The sequence below is a fragment of the Melanerpes formicivorus genome, unplaced genomic scaffold (genome assembly GCF_026170545.1).
Source record: "Melanerpes formicivorus ecotype bairdi unplaced genomic scaffold, bMelFor1.0.p_v2 SCAF_2, whole genome shotgun sequence".
Classification (NCBI taxonomy): domain Eukaryota; kingdom Metazoa; phylum Chordata; class Aves; order Piciformes; family Picidae; genus Melanerpes; species Melanerpes formicivorus.
In genome coordinates this window covers 18,721,878-18,747,530 of record NW_027142354.1, presented here as the reverse complement: position 1 = coordinate 18,747,530, position 25,653 = coordinate 18,721,878, and the positions used below count along the sequence as shown (strand labels likewise).

The following is a 25,653-nucleotide window of genomic DNA, read 5'->3' as shown; positions in this document are numbered from 1 at the left end:
TCCAGAGGCCCTTCCTAAATGCTGTATGAATGAAACAGAAATCACCCTAATATTTGACTAATCCAAATTAAGATAATTCATTATTTTATTAATATAAGATTTATATCAAACCTTGGATCTTAATTACCAATCAAAGTCTTGTACTTGATAAGGACATGACATAATCTGACTGAAATAATTAGCAAGATTGAAACCCAAGAGGCTGCAGTTAGAGGGAAAGGTAGGTGTGCTTCATGGCACACTTCTGAGTCCCAGTCTCTCAGCCGTCTTAAAACATGAGCAATAATCTGTCTTCCAGTCTGTGTGACTCTTTTAGCCACATGAGTTAATACAAACATAACCAACTGGGCCCCCAAGTTCTACAATGGTAAGAGGTTGTGACACAGCTGAAGAATCCACCTGGATACCTGGAAGCTGAGAAATATCCTTGGTTCACCAGGCTGAGAAATAACCTTTCTGTGATGCTTAAAAGGCAGAGCTATAGACTTACAACTGGGTCGTCTGAATTTGGCAATCTGAAATGGTGAAAAGAATCAGGATATTGAGAACTGGTGTCACAGCTTGGATCATCTTACATATTAAGTCCCATTTCACTTACACAAGGGTCCATTCCTACATTGTATACTCAGCTGAAGTGGGTGAGACATGAAAGCCTACTGAAGTCTGGATGGAAAGAAAACATTTCTTTTTCCCTCCAAGCATCAATGAACTGCACATAAGGTCCTTCTGAAATTTGAGTTATTTGCTTTGTAACTCATCTTTGTCCTGTCTTCTCCCAACAGAGGTTCAGAGGTTAACCCACAGATTTGTCTGTGCTTTCTGCAGCCAAAGTCTATATCCCTCAGCAGTCTTCCCAGATACACTTCAAATATAATCTAATAATTAAAGATAGATGAGATTTCACTCAATTGAAAGTATTTGTAAATGAAAGGAAACTGCATGCACACTATAAAGAAATGATGACTCAATAACACAAAGATAAAAAACTTCTGTAAGTTGCTGGTTGATGGGGGAAAAAAGAATGAAAATACAATACATCAAAAATATAAAACTTTATGTTCCCTGCAGATAAAGCCCATCATCCCAATTATGTACCTATGGAAAATCTCTGGGTTCTTTAGCTGGCATAGCTCTTTATAATGAGGGAAAAATTGTCTCAGAAGGACTGAAACACATCTTACTTCTTCCTTTTTCTTCCCTGCACTTCTAATTATAGCAACTTTTGCAGAAAAATGTGTGGTGCAAATTAATTCACATGATTGTGAGAACTTGTGTTTGTTAATTCCCTGATTTCATAATATTCTGCTAGTCTTCAATTTATCCATCTAAACAGTTAAAACCCCACAGACACACAATCCGTGACTGCCTGTGTCAGGAAGATGCTGGGTATCAGCTGCAGTGAAGACTGGGATCAGCACTGATTTAATGAAGAGTCAGTGCTGCGCGACAGTGCGGCAGTTGGCGAAGGCAGGGCGGTCCTGATAGGTCAGGCTCCTGTGCCGCGTGATTGACTCCCGATATGCCAAGGAATGGCAAAATGACTCCCAGATGGGAAAAAAGACCACACAAAAGGTGGGAGCTGGGATGCAGTGCTGTCTTTTGGGAGACCTAGTTGAATGACTGACAAAAATCTATTACTGAGAAAGGGGAGAGCATGACTAAAAGGTCTCACAGCGTTTATTCTGACAGGATGATTAATTTCTCATTACTCATCCAGAATGGGGCTGTCTGGGGGGAATTCAGGGAAATATTTGATTCTTTCAAACACTGGCTATTTGGAGAAAAGCTTTTTCATAAATCCAAACACTTTATCCTGTCTTTGTTTTGAAATAGCACAGCAGGAGCTTTCTAAATTCTTAGTGGAGGTTCTTCAGATTCTCAGCACTAGGCAGGCAGGACTCTTTATTTCAAAGCTATGAGCCAAATCTTTAGCTGATTCTGAGGGTCTAACTTACTTGGGCCATGTTGTGCCCTTTCATGCCAGCTGGCTCTTCTAGAAGTATTGGTCCTGCTGATGTGTTTGGCTCAGGTCTCTAAGGGGGAAAATCATGACTGTTGACCTGGAGTGCTGCTTGGCTAGAGAAGTTCCACCTGATAGCTATTTGTATAATCTTGACTTCTTCCTTCAAGGATACACTTTACATTTGATAATCCTTAATATAGAGCAAGTATTCACTGCTTTACTCTTGCTGAATTCTACTTTGCGTGGCTTTTGCTTTTGTCTTATGTCTTGAGTGCCCTTCAGGAAGCTCTGCATGTTTATACCATCTACAGTAGCTGAGCTCAAGGGAAAAAGGGAAAGCTCAGATGAGAACAGTACATAGCAATGTTCATGCTGAATGAGATCAGAAGTCCCTCTTGCTCAACACAGATAGCAGGTGCCTAAACCAAAAATAAGTATATGAGCAGGGCAAAACATTATAAGGAAAATTTCTGGCTTAACTATTTTTGTTGGAGGAGTGAGGGCAAAGTGTTAGATTTGGGCATAGCAAGAGAAGGAGAAAATAGCTGAAAATTAAGAGTGTTAACAAAAAAGGCCATTCAGCAGAGAAGGAAAAAGGAAGGAATTGTGGAAATAAGAGATGATGAAAAACACAGTCCATGAGGTAGACATGAGCTGTGGGAAACTGGTTGGGATAATAGACGTGGATGAAGGATGAATGAATGGAGTAGTTAGAGAAAAAGCCCATGGAACTGAGTATATGTCAGCAGGTAATAAAAACAGCCAGTCTCTACTGTCAGTTATTTACATAATAGGAGTTTAAGAGCACAGTTTTAACACTTATGTACTTCAGAGACTTGTGAGTATGGAAAATTCATTATTTCCTATCTATTTTCCCTGAAATACCTTATAAAGCTGAGCCATTGCCAATGTGCCATTGAAGAGAGGCAGAATAAAAACAAATGTGAGAGAAACTAGAACCTCATTGTCACACGTCAGCTTTTCTGTTAGCTCATGGGTGTCATGGCTCCAGGAGTTTATGGAAGCCTCAGCTGTTCTCAACAGAGTGCCATCATTTTTCCCTAATTTCCCCTGGGGTCAGGATACTACCTTGTAGTCCCAGGACAATGGAGAACCTTTAACTTTTGAAGGTGTGGTAGGTGGAAGGGTAAGGCCAAGAAGCCTCCTCCCTTCCTCCTTGTAAGATGAAGGGAAAGAAAATTGAAGGGAAAGGAAAAAAAAACTCACAAGCTGAATTAGCAAAGCAGTGGAGCTATATTTACAAAGCAGTGTAGGATTTGCAGGGGGATATTTACAAATTTACAATATCTACAATATATACAAAGATATACAACAGAGTAACACAGAAATGAGAGTAACCCCCCTCGGCAGAGAGGGGTTCCCCACCTCCGCTCTCCCCTCTCTTCCCCCCCTTTCCCCAGAATGGGATAGAAAGAGAAAAAAAAGAGAGGAAAATAAGTTAGAAGCAGTTTGTGTTAATTGGAAAGGAGTTAATACAGGCCTTATCAGTTTTTCAAGGCCAGAGCCTTGGCAGAAAGCCCAGCACAAGACAGAGCTGCTGCACGAAGAAAAGGCGGAAGCAAGACTGACAGAAAAGTCCTGGAAATGTCCAGTTCACTCCCAGTTCCGAAGGTGCTTCCTCCCACTCTCCCAATGAAATTAGTTTAGATTATTCCTTCCGTTTACCAACTTCCGTCCACCATATTCCCTTTCTTAAGGGGGCAACGTCAACCGGCCACAGAAGGGTTGAATGGTTCTCCTCTTCCCTGACATACACTTTTTCTCACAGTAATCACACCTGGTAATTGCAGCTAATGCCACAATTTTTAGGGCAAGGCACACAGGCTAGTTGGATATGATGGATCCAGTTTTGCCCTTTTTTTTACATGGCATAAAATGCTTTGGTGTCCTGGAAACCTGATACTTGATGTTTGGAGATTTTCACAATGTCTAAGACATATGACTACGCTGACTATGAGTTCAGTTTTATTAGGCAGTAGTTGCATGTTCAGAACTCAATTTCTGACTGAGAAAACAAACAAACAACAACTTGACAGCTGCATAAAGATTGTTGTTTCATGGTTTCTGCATGTGTTTGATGAAGCAGCTCTTCTTGATGAAAAGGAGTATGTGGAAGTTCATAGAAAAAAAAGGAAACAGAAGCTCACAATAAATGCCCAAGAGAGCAGAGCTTTCAGCTTTTTGCTTATTACATTCTAAGACAGTATCACACGAAAGCGCAAGACTGTAAATGGTGAAGGTGTAAACATTCATTAGTTTTCTACCCACTGTGCTGATAAACTGGAATTTCTAGGTGCTTTCAACACTTAAGTAGTAGCAAGAGCATTACAGTCAGTAATAATTTAGGATTTCTTCTTATATTTACTTTCAATAAATAGTTCATTGAAACAGCACTCAGTATGAAGCAAAATGTTTTATGTACAGGTTAAGATTCAACCATATACACACCATATTGGTATTATCTTCTGGCTCAAAGCCAATAGAAATGAACCTTGGTCAGTGTTTTAAGCTAGCAAACACAAACTCACACTGAGCTATTGTAGGGAACTATTTCTTTACGTAAATTGGTGTTTGTCAGTAGCTGGTACAATAGCACTCACAATATATTTCTTAGGATAAAGTTTAAGATAATATGGTTTTCTGTCAGGATAGAGTCTGTGCCACAAAAGGTCATAATGGTAGTACTTGTGCAAGCCCATTTTACCTTCCCATTGACAATGACATACAAAAAGTATGTAAGAGGTTGACTCATTAAAAGATAGTTGGCTAGTCTGTGGAAGAAGCTTAGCTCTTACACTTTTTTCTTCTGTTGCTGAGGAAAAAGAAGCTACAATTTTAGATTGAATTCTGGTAACGGAACTTGGTCTGAGGAAAATAACAGCCTTGATTTGGATTTTTATTCCCATTTCTACTCAGTTTCCTTTTCTGTTGCATTCAGAAGTGATCCTGTAGTTATCACAGACTTGATCTTAAATCAACACTTATAATTTTTTTATGGGAAAAGAGCATCACAGTAAATAAAGCAGCTGCTCCATTTCAAATGCATTCTCAAATCCAAAAGAATTTTATCTCCGTGACAGTTAAAAATGGAAATGTCATCATCCAGATCCTTTTATATTCCTATTTAGATAGTCTCAGTCAGCATTACATTATTACAAACATAGTGAGTAAACTTAGGGCAAGGGGTTATGCTTTTGTATATCTTAAAGTGTCTTTTAAAATTAAAACATCATTTTCTTTACATAAAGTACCAAGTGATAAATTTGGATTTGTAAACAGTTCTATTTTTACACTTGGATTTTATATAAATTCCTAATTACAATGTTCTCATTATTTTGCAGCCTTCCCCCTCCCTTCCCCGCTGCTGTGATGTAACTTTTACTTAAATAACCCTTCATACCTCACAAACAGCTGATAAAACATGAGAAGAGGCTAGGAGAACTTGGATTGTTTAACTTAGCCTGTTGAGACCTAAGTGTAGGACCCTGCACTTGTCCTCATTGAATCTCATACAATTGGCCTTGGCCCATGACCATCCTGTCCAGAGCTTTCCTACTCTCAAGCAGATCAACACACTCTTCCAACTTAGTGTCCTCTGCAAACTTACTGAGGGTGCTCTCAATTCCCTTGTCCAGATCATTGATAAATACCTTAACAAGAACTGGCCCCAAAACTGAGCCCTGGGGAATGCCTCTTGTGACTGACTGCCAGCTGGATTTAATTCCATTTACCACCACTCTTCGGGCCCAGCCTACCAGCCAGTTTTTAACCCAGTGAAGCATTCACCCATTCAGATCATGTGCAGCCAGTTTCTACAGGAGGATACTGTGTGAGACAGTGTCAAATGCTTTACTAAAGTCCAGGTGAACACTCACAGCCTTTCCCTAATCTGCTAAGCAGGACACCTTGTTGTAGAAGGAGATCAGGTTCATTAAGTGGGACCTGCCCTTCATGAACCCATACTGACTGGGCCTGATCACGTGAATACCCTGTGTATGCTGCATAATTGCACTTAAGATGATCTGCTCCATGATGTTCCTCAGCACTGATGTCAGGCTGACAGGCCTGTAACTCCCCAGATTCTCTTTCTGGCCCTTCTTGTAGATGGGCATCATATTTGCCAGTCTCCAGTCAGCTGGGACTTCTCCAGTTAGCCAGGACTGCTGATAAATGATGGAAAGTGGCTTAGCGAGCACTTTAGACAACTCTCTCAGTACTCTGGGATTATGGGACCTTCATTCTGCTGCCCATCCCTATCTTGCAGCTCAGAAGATTGGATATTTAGTAAACAATTGGTCCTACTGCTGAAGATTGAGGCAAAGAAGTTACTCATTACCTCAGCCTTTTCCTCATCCTTGACTATGTTCCACTCTGCATCTGTCAAAGGACAGAATTTCTTGCATGAGCAAGATAATCCAACATAGTGGAACCTGCCAGGAGTGACAGTTTTCCTTCACAGTGGGCTTGCAAAGCTTACAGGAAAAGAAAAACCTCAGGAGGAATACTATACTGCCATGCATCTATCTCATTGTGCTCTTCTGAATTCATTAGACATAACTTATATTCATTTTGCTAGAAGCTACTCTCAGATGCAAAAATCTGGTTCTTACCCTCTACTATCAAACTGTTTACATGTCAAAACTCTTAACAGCAACTTCATAGCAAACATTTCTGTACTTGATTTCCACAGGTGTGAATGCACATTGTGGCTGCAGCATAGAAACCCTGTATCATTGGTGTGACTTCTAACACATCTTCCCACATTTGGGCTGGGGAGAAAAGAGTGAGTTTGGAAATGTTGGAGCTAATCCAGTCATTCAGAAGACTTCAGAAATTAAGCTCATGGTGTCAAATATCCAACAGCCCATGCAATTCAAATAAATTCTAGGCAAACTAAGGATTTATTAACTTTACATAGAATTTACATAGAATAAAGCAGGTTGGAAGAGACCTACACGATCATCGCGTCCAACCCATCAACCAATCCAACCCACCTAAACAACTAACCCATGGCACCAAGCACCCCGTCAAGTCTCCTCCTGAAAACCTCCAATGACGGTGACTCCACCACCTCCCCAGGCAGCCCATTCCAATGGGCAATCACTCTTTCTGTATAGAACTTCCTCCTAACATCCAACCTAAACCTCCTCTGTTAGTTCTGATACACCTGAGGAAAGTGGTCTTTATCTGGATGACCAATTATGAAAAGCAGGGAGAAGGGTCCTTTTCTCACCCGTTTATCTGTGATATATTTATTAGGTGCTGCATGTCTCTCCTAGGATAATGCTATTCAGGTTTCCACTGGGAGGCTCATCCTTTCTTACACAGTCCATTGGCAAAGTCAGAGACAAGAGACCATTCTATCATCTGTGCATGGACTTAACTCATCATAGTTCATTCCTCAGTTTATCCTGGAATTTAAAAGCAAACTTACCTGTACTCACTTTATGTCATTCATTATATTTGTCTGTTTGTGATCTTTAATTTCCAATTTGTTTCTGCTCCAGCTTTTTGTTTTGTTACAGCCTATTTGCAGCAGAACAGGGGAAACCCTATGCATTCAAGGAAAGCTTCTCCCATCTCATAACATATAAACACCTTAATTATTGTGTATATCACACAAGCATAAATAGTGTATTGCAGAGATAATTTAAGGTGAAATACAGTGTCTATATTCAACCACTGAAATGAATCTGCAAATACCATCAGAAATGCTGTTTAGAGTGATCCTACCCTATTGACTTAATAACTCTGTAGATATAATATGCATGATAGGTGGCATCTTACAATTATCAAACAAACTGTTAGGTTTCTGCAGGATTGTAACCACAGTTCATTGTCTCAGAAACTAACATTTTCTGCATTTAATAATTTTTAATAATAACTTCACTCTTAACAAAAAGCACATAAACGTGGTTTTCAAAGTGAGTTTGCTGTTATCACGCAAAACAAGACTCCGTTCATTTCCTGCTCCACCACTCTGTGACCTTCCTCCTTTTTCACTCTCAATTTAGCTTTGCAACATACTGACTATGCCTCCCAATTTGGTGTTGTCTGGGAACTCGCTGAGGATGCACTTCAGCTTGTCACTGAGAGCATCGGTGAAGATGTTGTACAGTGCCAGCCCTGATATCACACCCTGAGGAACACTCCCAACTACCCACCAAAACATCATGCAAGTCTTCACAAAGACTTAGCCCAAAGTTTTCCCAAGAACTGAGCTGAACTGAAGTTTTGTTCCCTGACTTCCAAGTGTCTTTTTTAAAGGTGAACATAACTTTGCTTTTTGCTTATTTTTGTATTTCAAAGTCATGTAAAAACTTTGCTGTATTTGCTGCAAGGTGGACTCATTTTGTGAAACTGAAATCAAAACCAAACACAACCAGACAGAGTTTCACAATTTTGTAACCTGCTGTCAAACTCCATGCTTCCATCAGGGTGCACCACCACTCCCATCAGGGTTCTCCTACCACCACCACAGAAGCTATGTATCTTACCCTTTTACAGGTAGGAGACCTGCACTTTACCAAGCACATGAATCATAGCATCTGCAATACCTTAAAAGCTTTCTAAGACCCTTCAAAAATGCACATATAAAAATGATATAATTCTGTATGTACTGTCAGTAAGCTTGATGAATATGGACTGTACCAGTCAGTTTGTCTCCTCTCTCACACACCATCAATTCCAGCTCCAGTTCACAGAACCTCCTCGCTAATTTCTCTGACGTTGTCAGTCTTTCAGCAGGTCTGTGAAGAGAAGATAATTGTGGCTTCAATCTCTGTCTCTGGCTTGAGAAGAGAGTTTGAAATATTATGTGTCCTGGAAGGAAAATAAGATACAGAAAACAAAGAAGAGGGATGAAAGGAGATTTTAAAAGGAATAAAACACTGTTCTTCCTTTTCTCCCTTTTTAGCATATGAATCTGTGATCTCTAGACTTTATACCCAGAGGCTGCATTTTAACCACTTGTAAGTATCTTAGCTTTTCAAAATGCTTTGCAATATAATGCTTTCTGTGAGAATGATGCTATGCTACATAATCTTGTGGTGAATTACCATGAAGTCCCGAGAACAAATGTGGGTCCATCTGCTTTAAAAAGGTCCTACAGGAAACCTACTACAAACAAACTCCACCGAACCACAAAACGGAGTGTGTCCCTCCTCCGGCAACCCTGTGCAGCGGGGAGGCAGCATGAATACCACCCCAGCGTCAGTCCTCAGTTCTCTTCACAGGTCATACCTGTCCCTGTCCGTGACCCTGCTCCTTCGGACGTGACCCGGCAGGCAAGGCCAGCCCGACACGTTCTTACTCCCCCATTGCCCCCAGCATCGGGACCGAAGGGTCCGTCTGCTGAGGTAGAGGGGTATTTTCAGAAAAGGAGTTTTAACTTGTTTTAAATCGCACCTGCAGGGAAGTCCGCGCCTCGCCCCGCCCGGAGTTGGAAAGGGGTGTGGGGAGCGCCGGACACTTCGCTCCGCCGCGACCGGACCGGGTGGGGCAGGCGGGGCCGGGCCGGGCCGGGTCGCGCGGCGCTTTCCGCAGCGGCCTGGCGGGGGCGCTGCGAGCCCGGGGTTGCGGGCCGAGCGCGGCTCCAGCGTGCGGCGTCTCCTCCGGCCCCGGGCAGCTCGCGGCGGCGGGTGGAGAGCGGGGCCAGCGCCTCGCGGAGACGCGGGGGCACGCTTGCTCTAACCAACAGCGCCGAAGGGTCACCCTTCATCTGCGAAGGGGTTCGGTGCCCCTGCGAGGGAAGCAGCCGCCGCTGCTGTCGGTCCGGCGTCCCAAGGGCGCTGGGGGACGCAGCGCTCCGGGCCGTACCTCCCCCCGGCGCCGTGCCTCTCCCCTGCCGAGGGGAACGGGGACGGGCAAGCTCGCTAGATAGCTTGCGGAGCGGAGGCAGCCCCGCACCGCTGCCTGGGCGGTGCTCCTGACCAGCCGCACACCGCCTGCCCGCTCCCCCGGCAGGTCGGGCTGGGGGCGACCAGAGGCAGAGACCGCGGGCTACCAGCGGGGAAAGTTGAAAAGGCCTTGGGGAGAGTCGAGGCAGAGGGATGGCAGCGGGGTGACGGGCATGGAGGAAGAGCGTGCACCGGAGCACGGGCAGGAGCTGGAGGAAATTTTCTGGCGGCGCGTCAGGCGCCTCAGGGGTAGGAGAGGAAGAAGGACGCGGGAGGGGAGAGCTGCTGCGAGGTGCCGCTTGGCAGGGAAGGGGAAAGCACCGCCACCAGCCGGGGGAGTTGTGGGGGAGCGCCAGTGACCTGTCGCAGATCGGCTTTACCCAGCGCTGAGCTGCCGCCGCCGGAGGATGCACACAGAGCGGCGGCTGCCCTCACGGCCCGTCGCCTCTTCCCGAGGGCTGCTACGGGCAGCGGCGGGAGGGCCAGCGGAAAGCGAGGAAAGTTGTATTCGCCGGGCGCAGGGCTGCGTGCTCCGGAGGGGCAGGAGGGCACCGCCAGCATCAGCGCGTAGAAAGTAGGGTTGGAAAGCAGTTTCTGGGCTCGCTACAGGCGAAGATAGTCCCAGGGATGAAGGGGAACTGGGACAGTAACTCGGAAAAGTGAGTGGGATTCTCATTATTTCCTTCCTTTCCCCCCCCTCCCCCCTCCCAAATTCGTAAGGAAAGCAAAAGCTGCGGTGTGCACCCGCTGCCGAGAGAAATACGGGAGACGAGGGCACTGTACACTGGCACCCCTGCCTGTGTTTGGCGAGGGTGGAGGGTCCTGTGCTCGGTTCTTCCCCAACACGATCGTGTACCAAAGCAGCTGCCCATAGTAAACAGGTCCATCATGCGACGGAACGCAGGAAGGTGAGAGCAGAAACTGAAAGGAAGAGGGGAAAAAAGACAAAAACCAAACAAACAACAAAATCCCCAACAACCCAGACTGTGACTGTGAATTACTTCCAGAGAAAGTGGGTGGATGTTGTGCGGCAGCGACTTGAAATTTTAGGGAGTGCACCCTTACATTTTGCTTCCCTCTACTCCGAGCCTTCTTTCTCCGGTGGCAGAAGGCGGCTGTACTTGGTGATAGGAAAACAGGAGGAGGAATAAACGGGAGTGGTTCCTTCAGCAGTGCTTGTGATGCCCTACTGATCTGCTCTGAGGATTTTTTTTTTTTTTTTTCCCCTGGTGGATATTAATTTCTTGCCCTTGATTTTGAGACCTTTTTAGTTGCATCGCAGGATTGGGTTTGTGTTTTTATTTTCTTTGGCGAGGAGTGTAAAGGGGGAGGCTGGCTTCAGTGCTGAAAGTTGCGATCGTTATTATTTTGGAACCAGCATGTGCACTAACATAGTCTACGAGTGGCTGAAGACCCTGCAGCTCCCCCAGTACGCGGAGTCCTTCGTCGATAATGGCTACGACGACCTGGAGGTCTGCAAGCAGATCGGGGACCCAGACTTGGATGCAATCGGCGTTGCCGTGCCCCATCACCGGCGCCGGATTCACGAGGCCGTGCAGCGGCTGAAGGAGGCGGACGAGAGGACGGTGGGGCTGTACTTCACCCTGGAGCCACAACCGCCGCCGCGGCCAGCGCCCCCGGTCGCCGGGCACTGCCCCCGCCGGGTGGCCGAGCAGGAGGATCGGCGGGTGGCGGCCCCCCGGCACCGCCCCGGTGGCCGGCGGGGGGCGACCGGCGGCGAGGGGCTGGTCGCCTACCCCAGGCTGAAGCTGAAGATCATGATCCGAGACAAGCTCATCCGGGACGGCATCAACCTGAGTAAACCACCCTACTCCAACAAGGTAAGAGGGTCCCCGCCGGGTGCTGCCCCCAGGTGGGGCCGTGGCTCCCAGGTGTGGCGGGGAAGCGGGGGCAGCTGGACAAGTCCTCCCACAAGCAGTGTGGGGGCGTACAGCCAGAGATGATGGCCTCCGGCAGGGCCTGGGCTCACCTGTGCCATGCACTGGTGGTGTGTCTCCAGCTGTCAGTAGTGTTTTCTGAGGGAAATATGGTCAGGACTTAGCACCAGAGAGGTGTGGGGCCAGATCCACCAATGCTTACTGGCCTTACGTGGACTTTCAGCACAGTACAGTATTGCACTGCATTTTTGTTTGTTTGTTTGTTTTTCCTTTTTGTTTGCTTGGATTTCATTTATTTATTTATTTATCCCCCCCATCCCACTCGATTAACCAGTTCTTTAGCCACAGTCTGGTTTGGGGCGTGAAGGTGAAAATTGACAAGATGGTATTCATGGTTTGAGGTTTTCTTTGTTTTTCTTTTCTGTGAAACTTTTCCATTGTATTGGAGAGTGACGGCTTCTCTCACCTTTCCTTAAAGGTCGTTTTTAAGTGTCAGTTTCTGTTGGTGAACTGGCTGGTGAAGCAAATGGTAATCTGACTAGAGAAACAACTCCTCCTTATTGTCTGCTTTTATTTACTGGAGGATGGTAGTGACTGGTGAATGTCAAAACTATTCATTAACCGCTCCAGCACACGTTAGTCTATGTCTAGTCTGCTGAAAGGCCAGAAAAGTGCAGGTCTTGGAAGAGCACATTGCAGTTTGATGAAATCTCAGTAAAGAGATACTTGTAAAGGCTAACATGTAAAATGAAGGTGTTTTGGAAGATAGAAATAATTTCATCTGAAGTTTTGTGTAGGTTTTCTGCTGAAGACATCATATGCAGAATAAATAAAATAATCAAATGTATAATACCAGAGAGAAGAAAATTATTTGTGAAAGAAGATAAGGTATTATAATGTGTGGTTGCTTCATATTTCACAATGAAGTGCTTCAGAATTGTTCGATGACCCAAGTTGTCTATAGTTTCTTTAAGGAAGTCTGATTTTTCTGAAAGACTGAGTGGTTGCAGTTGATCTTCAGCTTGTAGGTTCTTTTTAATTCTGAAAAGTTCATAAAGTTATGGAAACAAGGTGATCAGGAAGTCTGTAGGTCTCAGTTTAGAAAAATGTGAGGAATTAAAATTGAGAATGAATTATTTGCTCTAGGGGTTGTGGGTGTGAAGATAACTGGTAGAATTCAACTTAGGTAACAATGTGGAAGTGGTAAGACAAGTGGCAGGACAGTAAGTTTCAGCACTCCAATTGTTTAATGGCCTGGTGATAGAGGGCCACTAGTCACTTCTCAAGTATAGCACAGTTGACCAAGGTATTTATTTGTTCTCTTTTTTCTGCAACATCTTGATGGTGATATTGTCAGAGAGAGTGTATCAAACCTTATAGGACAATAGCCAAATGTGCCAAAACATCCATGAACATCTAGTCTAACGTTACTGTACTAGTAAACATCATTTTACTGTATCATTTCAGAGTAATATTTTTTTTGTCTTTCAGTACAAGTCTTGTATAGAAGAACTTCTGTGGAAATTCTCACTTACCAATGTAGCAGCAGCACATTTCTCACCTGCATAGCTACATTGCACTTCTTCCTGTTGACTGCATACATTCATAGTCACCAATTCCACCTCACCAAGTTGATACTTTACCTTTTCTCTTCTATACCTGCTCCCTAGGAAGTGTAGCGTTTCTAAAATGCCAGCATATGGCATTAAGGAAATTAGAATCTTTGGCGTCGATTTCCTGTTTAGCTCACCTTATTTTAATTTGATGGGTGTGATAATAGTGTGGATTAACTGTCAGAGCAAGCTCATCTTCCACAGAAAGCATCACTCCATTTTAATTGCTTTAAATCTAAATACAACATTTTGAAATAGAAGAACCAAGCTTACTTTCCCAGTTTTATTTCAGCCTGTGGTGTCAATGTATTTATTTTGGATGATAAATGCATATAACATCATTTTGTTACAGTAATAAAATAACTTTGTCCATCTCCTCAGTGTGAATCACTTACCATTGTAGCATGTTGTAAGAAACCATAAAGCTGGCAAGATTTGAGTGTGTGTTGCTCAACATGTGTTATTCAGAATACCACCCACTGTAGCAATCCAGCCCGGAAATGGCTTAAAGGGAATAGTAAAAGATCACGTCACTGTACATTATTCATTGGATGTTGTTTAGAGAAAGAAAAACTAAATACTGTATTCCTTCATTTGGGAAAGAGCCCTATTATAACCACGACCAAACAACCCAACTCTAGGATATAATTTAAGCAACCTGTATTACACTTTTTATATAGAATATGCAATGTACAGACTCTTCTGTATGTCAAACAAAACTGAATGGATTCCCTGCTCTGCAAAGGAATAAGGAGTCAGCTTGAGGTTTGTGTCAAGTTTTTTGTATACCTTTATCACACATCCATCTACAGATGGTCATGTGGTTATTCTGGAACAGGGCACTAGACCTATTCAACATGTAATTGAGTTTCTGGTGCTGCTGAGCTCCTAACTGGCCTTCCCTACATGGCTTGCATGCAGAATGCCATGGTCTTCTCCTCTTAAAATCTATAAATGAGAAGTAGTATCTATGGATGGAAAACATACCTGAAAACTGGGAGTGTTGCTTCTCTGCCTTGTTTATAGTCTTTTGATAGCTTTTTGAGATGTAGACATGCCAAAAGATCAACAGTGAGTATTGGGTGTTGCTGTGGAGAGGTTAAAAGTATCTTTTTGCTGTCTTTTCATTATTGGTGGTGTATTTTCAGATGATGGATGAAATAACAGAGTGGGAAGGATAGAAATGTACTGGCATGGTAAATTTTAGTTTAACTTAGCAAACTAAGTCAGCATAAATCACTAACAACAACTTAGCAGAACTTAAGTATCTTAAAGATGTGCAAGCTATGAATTTAAGCCGTTTTTGTGGGCAACATCTGACATGGAGAATTATCACAAGCCATCTTGATTATTTCCATGAAGAATTAGAACAAGGCCTCACCTCCTCAAATTGCATCTCTTGCATTTTTCAGGTATAAACCAAAGAATATAACTGTAACTGAGGAGAACTCTGCAAAAGTCAGATTTTGTTCATGTTGGTAATGCTCCTTGATACTCAAAGCCTTCTGTTTTAGTTTCACACCTGCTGTTTCTGCCCAAATAGCCTTATAAGTCTCATGTATCTCAGAAACTTTTTGTGGAGGTGATGGGCTTGAATGCCCTTCAAAGGAGATCCTGTAGTACCTCTCTGAGTCAAGTGAAACATCTGTATCATCTCAAAACATCTAGCTGCTTTAAATAATTATCCTTGATGGTTGTAATTTTGTCCACAATTAGGAACTTAATTAGGAATAGTATTAATATCCTTTTGCCATGTAGAAGTTCCAGGAGATGGACAGATGGCAGAAGGAAACCAAAATGAGTGCCCCTCTGAGTTGCAGTGAAGATGAATGCAGGAAAGTACGGCACTGGTCTGAACCAGCCAGATCTGAGAAAGTAGAGTCTTTTCCTCCATATGGTGCACTTCTTGCCTTGGTGGGCTTGTTGCAAGACAGATTATATCCATGCTGGGTTTGAGCAGTAGGACTGTCACTAACATTGCTGTGGCAGGGAAAGCAAAGGAGCACCGATGTTGTCAATATAAAGACAAGCAGGATACCTTGTTGTGAAACATGCCAAGAGAAATTAAGTGTTCTATTTATCTTGAATATAGATTAAGTGGCATTTAATTGTTTACTTGAATTTCATTACTATTTCTAATTGAAATAAATGGCCTGACCTATTTCTTCAGAAAATTTATTCATTTTTTTTTTATCCTCAGAGAACTGCAAATACATAAAAAATCACTGAAGACATACATGCATTTAAAACCTCCTGCTTCAGTTAAAAGAGTTTGCTTAGCCTCAGTAAAGTTATACTCGCATAGATTTCAATATTTATTAGAGAGACTAAATCTGTAGTGGGGCGTATATATGTATGTGACCTCATTGTCACTGTGCTGTTCATAATTATCAGCATGCTTAGAAAACAAAAGCCAAAAATTCAGCTGCATTTGAGGTTATAATCCTCAGGGTCCAAGCAGATGTAGCAAAGAAAGAAGTCAGATCCAAGTGAGTATCTACTTAAAGACCTAACCACTTTTTTGTGTGTGTGTTTTGTGCTGATGATGCAGCACAGTTTATTATTATTATTTCCTGATTAAATCTTTGTTTAATCCTTGCCACTACAAAATAAGAAGTATATTACATAAATTAAATATTGAGAGGTAACGATGCCAGCAATACTGCTTTGCAGTACAGTGGCTCAAGATGAATCTGGGACTGGGTAACATAGTCAGTGCTTTAGGTATCTTTGGAAGTGAACTCAGTGAATTAGAAACACTGGGCAACACTCATCCATACTAGGATTAAACATGAACCTTTTTCTAAAGACCTAGCTGCTTTGGAATAACTGCATCAACTCTGATTAGCAGAGTGTTCTCAAATATGCCTTGGGGAAAGCTGCCTATTGACAAAAGTACTAGTGCATTAAGTAGTAACAATATTTTCATAGCAATAAATTAGCAAAGCTACAGGCAATGTTCAAGCAGTGAAAAGACATTTTATATAAGAAACCCCTGAATTTGCCTTTGACTTCATAACTCTATTTTCTTTTAAAGAAAATACAGCACCTCATGTATTGGGCAGTTGTTTTCAGAATCCCAGGTTATTAAACTTACAGAAAACAAACTGGAAAAGATCTTCTTCCAATCAGACCATTAAGGCAAAATGTTGCAGAATATGAATAATACAGTACTGTGCTGTATTTGCATTTGAATTGTTCCTGAATATTTTAAAGTGTATTCAATCTCCTCTGGAAATATTGAATGTAAATCTTTTTGCATTTCATTATCTCTCAGTTTTGAGGGGAGGAAGATCCCATTAGGGTATATTGAAGGTGGAGTCCTGAGAGAAGATTGCATCAACTCCACAGCCATACTGCCCCCTTTCTGTGATCATATTCAGGGCAATTTCTCTGTTCTGGTCACAGTGGGGGCTGGCGGAGAAGGGGAACATGTGACTTCCATCTCGGAGGAACTGTGCAGGACTTAACAGCCTGCTACTGTGAGCTGTAAGGGAGATCCATCCTTCATCCTCCACGTGGCTCTAAGCTGGAAGAAAAAGCAAAACTTACATGCCCTGACCAAAGAGAAATGCTTGGCCTCGTGTAGTTTGCTGAAGACTTTTTCTATCCCCAAAGGATGTGATTCAGTCAGATCTCTGTGCTGCAAAGCACGAGTGGTGTGGTAAAAGTCAGCCTACTGGTTTCACTCCTACATAATGATAAACCTGTCTTGTTTAAAATACATTTGGTAATGATGTCTTTCTGAGGAGAAAACACATTTTAAGGGAAATATTTTTGTAGATACCTTCACCTGCAGAGCTTCTGTCTCCACCATGTGTAAGGTGATGAAGCCCATACACACAGCGGTGTGTGAGGAATACCAAAGAAACCTAGATAGTTTCTCACCAATAAAGTAATCTTGTGAACCATCTTTGTAGTTTGGTTTGCAACCAGTATCACTATCTCACATATACCATAATACATAGGGCAGCTGTGCCTCTGATTTCAGACATGAAATTGATGAATTTGCCTAAAGTAATGAAAAGTTTTAGAAAGATGAAACATTGGAACCTACTGCTGCAGCATCTTTGTCCATTGCCTCATGATTGAGAGTAAACTTCCATACGTGTCAGGTAACAGAAAAGCAATCAGGGAATAATCTGCAACTTGGCTATATGGCCATTAGTTATGCCTGTTAATTTTGCCTGTTACTTATACCCTGTGTGCATATGTCATTGTGAAGACTCCCTATCCACTAAGGTATATAGAGCCATATCTGTAATCTGAGACATACTAATAGCTAGTACAGAATTTTTGAGAAGAGCATCAGAGGGGTTTGAAGTGACAGGAAAATTGTTATTGCAGATTAGGAATGAATTTATCATAACACTTACAGAAGCTCACTTACTGGTTTGAGACTCTTCCAAAGAAGGAGAAGATGGAATGAGTTAAGAATAGAATTGGTAGGTTCAACTTTAAAATTTCCTGCTTTGTCAGTTTGAATGAGCCTCTTTGCTTGGTGTTTGACAAAGCCATCTGGTTCAATCTCTTTGTCTAGGCTAATATGACATCTCATATTGATGTGCTTAGCTTGAAAAATGTGGTGGCTTATACACGCTGCGGGAATTGTTGCGTATTAAAAGAGCAGGTCGGTGCTATGTTTAGCACTGCTGTGATATTTTGGGACTGTCTGTGCAGCAGGAAGGGGAGAAATGGGTGAACATTCCCTGACAGTGGCAGTCTGTGAGCCGAGCTGGCCCAAAACCACCTCCAGTGACTCATCCAGCCTTTTCAGTTGGTTACTTGCAGATAGTAAAAAACTTTTCTTACTATTTTGCAAACCAAAAGTGAAGTTGTGTGTCACATGAAACCCAGGTAGAAGGGCCTTCACATAGTGTTTCATCCTGGTTCTCACAAACTCAGCAGGATGTGAATGGCAGAGATACATGCCTCTCACGGGAGCCTTGTTTCTCTGCTTGGTCTCATTCCCAGTGAAGTCAGTGGGGGATTTGCCAGGGATTTCATTTAGCGCTGGGTTTTGTGAGAAGTGTTTGAATGTAAATTGGCTAACAATCACAACCTCACTGACTGTAATTGTTGCAGTGAGAAGAGAATGGTAAATACAGCAGTAGCATGTGTCCCCCCTGAAAAAACAGAACAAAACAAAACAAAAACCCAAACAACAGAACTTTTAAGAGCATTAAATATCACCATTAGCATCTTGAACAGCACCAAAGCAGGCTTCTGAACGTAGATCTTGGAGATTTGTGCTGGAATAAATATTTGGTAAATAGTCTCTGAAATCTCCATTAGTGTATACTGCCTGGAATGAAGTACACTGTAAACAGTTGTTTACAGCTATTGTCTCAGAAAACTGAAATCAGGGAGAAATGGTAATAATACACAGCAAATAAAAGTTACAACCAAGTACAAATTTATATCTTCCACAAGTTCTTTTATTTTTTTCCCAAGAGGAATTGTATTGGTTTTGAGGATCCACACCCTTAAGCAGGATTGTGGATTTATTCCTGCATATGAAATCATTCAGAAACTTAGGAGGAAATTAAGTCCAGTTCTAATGTCTGTGCCTCAGATACCACACAGTGAACTTGACATGGTTAAAGAGTTAAAAGCTGTAAAAACACTTGCCTTTTAGTCAGGGAGTAAGAAAAGCTTGTACTGTTGTGTTTTGGGGGTTTGTTTTTGCTTGAGTGTTTGTTTTGTTTTGTTTTAATTATCATTTTCCCAGAGTTAGTTAAGTGGCCACTTGGCCATGCTCTCATATGCATGGAAGGAAGTATTTTTGTTAACAGAAAAAGGCACTGAGAACTTCAGTGGCTGAGAGGTGGACTTAGGCTATTCATGCTGTGATGAAGGCTAGAAGCCAGTATATATCAAAAACTAAATAAATCAATGTATCATAGAGAAAAAAAACAACAAAACAAACTAGGAGTGGGTGCCAGTTTTGCATTGGTGCCCTTGGTTTGTGGATAGATGTGTTTGTTGGGGGTGACTGTTCTGCATGAGCAAGCTCCTGTACATTGGAGTCTATATCTCCCAGCCTTTCTGTCCCAGAGCCCTCTGTATCCCCCAGAACTACCCCTTCCCTGACTTCTCCTAAAAAATATCCCCTAAGTCTGTCTCAGGGCACACTATCTTCATCCCTAACAGCAGTTTCTTTCCCATCCAAGAGTGTACATCTTTTGCCTTAGGTCTCCCCACCCTTTTTCTCCTTAAATAACATTCACTCAGAAAAGCTGAGGGCTTCTAACCATGATCTGTTTGGGTGGAAAGACAGAACTGAGGCAGTGATGCCTTTTTGTGTTGCTTGAGACAATGCCATGTCTTTCTTACTTGAGCCCATCCCACCCCTCCACCTGCCACACCCTGTAGGAGTTTCCTTCCATCTCTCTCTACTGGTGGCCCAGAATCTCAGGCTGAAATTTTGATCCTCCTATCTCCTCTCCCATGCTCTGATGAAGAGAGCAGCTTTCTCTCCTGCTCGGGAGAGTGGGGCCCTTGCTTCTCCCTCCTTTGGACTCAGTGTCCCCAGTTGCCTTCCCATTAACCAGTGCAGGTGGTGCACTCCAAGGTCTTACAAAATTAAAGCTCTAGACTTCAATCTTAAAAATTTCATTCTTAAAATTGCTACAAGCTGCAGTTATCCAAAGTCCCTCCAGCTTCAGTTCTGTGGTAGAAAGAAGGAACTAGTCTAGGAAAAAGAGGATGTGTTATAGCTTTCAAAACTACCGCACATGCCCATGGGACTGACTTCGTCTTTTTAAAACAAAACTGAATACATTATTAAGAAAACATGTTATAACCTCAACAAAAGTTATGAGTTCAGTGCAAAACTGTTGAAAGATTTTTTGGCATAATTTTTTAGTGCTGATCATGTGACCATGAAAATTGCCTCTAATTGCATCATCTCTGATTTCTTGTCCAATTGTTTAGTGCGTGTCAAAATGTTCTTCTTCAAATTTTGTTTAAACTTGTTGTAATAACTGCATGCATTGTACTGCATTGAGAATTGTTATGGAAATGCACCTCTGATCTTTTGTATACCTCATAGTCAAGGATTCTCTTTAAATACACATGTATTAGTTTAGCAGAGGTTTTTCCATAGCTAGAGAATGAGAAGTATCAGAATACTCATCTAGAATCACCGAGCTGTGTGGTGCAGCAGACATGCTGGAGGGAAGGGATGCCATCCAGAGGGACCTTGACAGGCTGGAGAGGTGGGCACAAGCCAACCTCATGAGGTTCAACAAGAGCAAGTACAGGGTCCTGCATCTGGGTCGAGGCAATCCCAGGCACAAATACAGGCTGGGCAGTGAGTGGCTGGAAAGCAGCCCTGAGGAGAGAGACTTGGGGGTGCTGGTGGACGAGAAGCTCAACATGAGCTCTCAATGGGCACTTGCAGCCTGCAAAGCCAATCAGATCCTGGGCTGCATCAGGAGAATTGTGGCCAGCAGGTTGAGGGAGGTGATCCTCCCCCTCTTCTCAGCTCTGGTGAGACCCCACCAGGAGTACTGCATCCAGTTCTGGAGCCCCTATTCCAAGAGGGATGTGGATGTGCTGGAACGTGTTCAGTGAAGGGCCACGAGGATGATCAGAGGGCTGGAGCACCTCTCCTATGAGGACAGACTGAAGGAGTTGGGGCTGTTCAGTCTGGAGAAGAGAAGGCTCCGAGGTGACCTAATTGTGGCCTTCCAGTATCTGAAGGGGGCCTACAGGAAGGCTGGGGAGGGACTTCTCAGGATCTCAGGTAGTGATAGGACTAGGGGGAATGGAATGAAGCTGGAGGTGGGGAGATTCAGGCTAGATGTGAGGAGGAGGTTCTTCACCATGAGAGTGGTGAAGCCCTGGAATGGGTTGTCCAGGAAGGTGGTTGAGGCCCCATCCCTGGAGGTGTTTAAGAGCAGGCTGGATGAGGCTCTGGCCAGCCTGATCTAGTGTGGGGCGTCCCTTCCCATCGCAGAGGGGTTGGAACTAGATGATCCTTGTGGTCCCTTCCAACCCTGACTGATACTATGATACTGTGATACTATGAATCAAATTTGCCCTCGAGAAAGTCTGTCACAAATGTTCACCTGCTAGTTCCTAGGCTAAAACTTTAAACCAAAGGTAAGCATGAGTGGCTATTTCAGCCTCTGAGTCTATGTTCTTTCTCAGATCAGACCAAACATTACAACAAAATCTCATTTTGAAATACTAAACAGAAGAAACTCAAGGGTTAATAAAGAGAACTGTGGAAATTACTAACCAAGGAGGTTTGTTCATTTTAAGGTGTTAATATTCAAAACAGTAGGACAAAAAAAAATGTGATGTGATTGAAACTACACCAAGAGATCTGGAAAAGAGTAGTTTTGATTTCACTTGCTTTGTTATTTTGAAGTTAAGAAAATTTATTACTAGTGATAACTTCTAAATAATATTCCACCAAGAGACTATTTCAGAGAGAGGGTTTCACATAAACTTAGTATTTATATAGTGGTAAAAATAATCATCTGTAGCTTGTGGAGTAGGATGGAGTAAGAGGAAGTTTGACAAGAATACCAGTAGCTGGTTTCAGTCCAGCTCTAAAAATTACATGCAGTAAGGACATAATTCATGCAGCCAGTAACTAGGACTAATAAAATGTGTCTGTGTCATTGCCAAGAATGCTAAAGCCAAACAAAAAACCACCAGTCACTCATTTTGTACCTGTTTAACATTAGGATCGCTAGCAAAGGTTATGGCAAAATTCTCCTAAAACACTGACTTTATTTCCAACATTTGTGGTCTAAAGAGTGAAACAAAGCTGGAAAAGTATCTTTTCAGTAGTACTTTTGTGTCCTGACACAATAATTCCCTGAGCAAAATGACTTTACTCTTTTTGGTAGAAAGGCAGGCAGGTGCTGCAAATTGAAAGGAACCAATATAATTGGTGGCAATGGAAATCAGCAGAGGCAGGCTTACTCTTAGGTGCTCCCAAGCTAGTGACCTCTATGTTCATCTGCTCCTGTAAGTATGGTTAGACTACTGCATAGAATTGAACCAGTTTGGGATATTTTTTTCTAATAATGTTTAGATAATCTTCAATGCCACTTGTTGTAAGTTAATGCATGTCTGTGACAGCAGAGATTCTCATAATTAGAGGTGGTTTGGATTGCTTGTTGAAGTTGGTTTGTATTGATGCTGTAGCAAGCCTGTGATAGGTGGGGTGCTGTGCTTTTTATAAAACATTACATGACTTAGAAAATTAGGTGATTTTCATGTGAGCCCTCAGTAGCAAGTATTAATTCACATGTATAAGAAGTTGGAAAGGATTGAGATGTTTCCCGAAGGAATTATTTCATCTCTGAGCTGGAAACTTACTTAAAAGAGAATTTGTATTCTAAACTTATACATATTAAAAGGAATTGCTTATGCAACACTGAATTCATTAAATCAATTCCTACAGTGTCTAACAGGAAATAAACTGTAGCAGTATATCCTTCCTGTGCGTGTGTGATGGTTTAGGTTTTGGAAGGTGTGCAGATTTGTCTAGAACTAATTGTTTTCATGAAACTTGTGTAGAACTTTCAGCAGCTGAAACTGCTGTAATAGCCTACAGTATTGATGTAGACTTAGAAAATAAGGCAGAAATTCTTTTGTGCTGAGCATGCTTTCTACTACAGGGGTAAGGAAATGAGTATCATCTTAACAAGAAATAACTTAATACTTAAAATGAATATGAATTACATTCAAGGTGAAGATAGTGAAGGCGTTTCAAGAGCTTATTCTCCTTTTCTTCAACCTTGACTCTCTTGCCTTATTTACCACGGGGAAATGTCTTTCTCTAACTTGAATTTGCTATGCAACTGGACAAAACAAATAACAAATGTCATCCTTTCATGGAACACAATATAACTTAATAATCTTTATTGCTTTTTGGAGTGTTCCCTGATAGTTTGTGCAGTACAAATATATACTTCATGTGCTTGATAGTTTTCTTGTTCCTGAGTGTCTAATTCTAAATTTTCAAGATCTGCTGTTTTTAACTGAAGTGATAGCATTGTTTTTCCTTCAAATTAAACATGATATTCAAGTTGTTATGAAGAGTTGGTGTCTTAAGAATGACTATCAGAATGATTTAGGTGTTTTCACTAACACCTCGCTTCTTTAGACACTTACCTGCAGAACTTATCTTGGGCCATTATTAGTAGAAACTTGGTTTTCTTAATTTTCTGCTGCCTTTTTTCCCCCCTTGTCTTTTCTCCTTCACCCTACTACATGCTGATGTATTGTTTTAGTTCTCTGGCTCATTACTGAAAAAGGTAAAATATTCCATTCAAATTAGTATTTCTATTGTCCAGTCCTTCTTTATTGTAGTGCAGGTTTGTCTTGGGAAGTGTTGCATTTACCAAAAAAAAAACAACCCAACAACCTGTTCTGAGTAGACTCCTTCAGATAGTGGCCTGGATAATACTTGCCTGTTTGCAATTATATGTACCACACAAACAAGGAATAAAATGCTAACGTAGGGATATGTACAGGTTTTGTAGTGCATGGGTTAGGGGTGTTTAGGGATTTTGGGGAATTACTTTTAGGGATTTTGTAATCCTTTCTAAACAGACTGTAGCACTGAGTTTTTGTCTTTGTGTTCTTTCCTGTGGTCTGTTTGCTAGCTGCTTGAAAGTGAGAAGTGCCTAATACATAAGTGAAACACCTACGTTGGTAGGTAAATAGCTTTTGATGTAAGAGGAAGCCTGCAATTTAAGCAGCACGTGTTATCAGTTGCCTTTTCTGTGGTAGGAGTTTCAAAAGTAAAAGCATGTTTGCAGTAGATTCTGTCAGGTATGTAGGCTCTGATTCTGTTACTCCTTTATCATGAAAGTCGGTGGAAATTTTGCTATTGATCTTGTGAACAGTGAGGTTTTTGCCAAGGACCTACAATTTGGCTTTAAAAGTCCTAAACTGAAAAATATAAGCATTATGGTTTCTGGCTGAAACATTGCTGTGATCTAAATGGCTTTTAAAATATATTGTTATTAGCTTCTATTTTCATGAACTGGCAAAAGCCCTTTGTCTTTGGAATGAGCTGCTGAGATTGTGAGTGCCCCTCCCCCAATTAGTGTTGCCATCCAAATACCATGAAATTGATCTGTACATCTTTTCGCTCTCTTAGGTTTTTTGTTTGTTTTGGTTTGGTTTTTCTTTTTCCTTTTGTTTTTCTGTCTTGCTCTCCTCATTCTCCCCTCCTTTTCTCTTCCAGTTTGGAGACTTGTGAAGTAAGTCCTAGCCTGTCAAACAGTGTGGTGAAATTCTGGATGATTTTCCGTTTTTCAGCTAGAAGTAAGGGAGCAGAAAATATAATCACTAAGAATGAGATGTTTTTTGGTGCATGAAAAAATATTTCAAAGACAAGAAATGGAAAAATTTTTTTATGGTAGAATAATTATTTATTGATGTCATATATCCATTTCAAAAGGATTTTAAGCCTATTTAACAGATTGCTGATTGGTGTCTCACTGGGCTTGAACTGCCTGGGAAAAGCTGAACCTGAAAAAAAGAGGCACAAGCTGTAGTGAAACAAATATTTCAAGAGCAGCTGGATTGAGAAAAAGGATTAAAATAGCGAATTTGTATCATGATGCTGTGGAGTTACCCCAACATCTTTGACTTGGAAATGGCAGGAGGTGGTTCAGTTGGTTTACTTATGTATTCATTCAATCTTAAAGATGGAAATTTGGCAGACATTATAACTAACTTCCTGTTCTTTCATTAAGTGGTATGGTCAAAGGAGTTGCTGGCTGTCTGCCCATATGCTCCCTCACTTTTTCTTCATAATCTCTGGCTTCTGCTTCCTTTTCTGAGAAATGCACATGTTTTTTGACCCATTAGCCCATTGCTTGTTCCCAAGTAGACCGTTTTGTCAGCCTGGGAGAAAAGTCCTAAAATGTGACCAATACTTTTGAGTGTGTTTGTTCTATATTCCCAGAACTGTGTGTAAAGAATACTTAAACCTTGGGTTTCCAAATATTGTCAGTGTCGTTTAAATACAAGAAAATGTTGGAAGAGACAAAGCATTTTTTTAAGACTTGTATTTTTTTTCTTCCCCCCATGCTTAAATCCTAGCTCTGGATGTTGTTTAGACAGCTTGCAGCTGAAAAATATGTTTAGAAAAAGACTCCTGCAGTTTTCTGCAAGCTTCTTTTCCACTGTATAAATAAGTGCTAGTGCTGTGTGGAACTGAAACAACTGCATATCTTTAAAGAGCGGATAAACCAGTGAAATTGGTGCAGTAGTTTTTC

General features: G+C 42.0%; 1 protein-coding gene across 3 annotated transcripts in view; it reads left to right on the top strand.

The window, feature by feature from the left end:
• The first annotated feature begins 9,873 nt into the window (after positions 1 to 9,873).
• The window catches only part of LOC137448087 (SAM and SH3 domain-containing protein 1-like), a 603,815-nt gene continuing 588,035 nt past the window's right edge, over positions 9,874 to 25,653 (top strand). For 2 of the 3 annotated variants that reach the window (XM_068152265.1, XM_068152255.1), the window contains exon 1: positions 9,874 to 11,723. In XM_068152265.1, coding sequence (XP_068008366.1) covers positions 11,262 to 11,723 — 462 coding nt within the window. In that variant the 5' untranslated portion in view covers positions 9,874 to 11,261. The remainder of the gene's footprint in view (positions 11,724 to 25,653) is intronic. The other variant, XM_068152262.1, reaches the window with a different exon arrangement.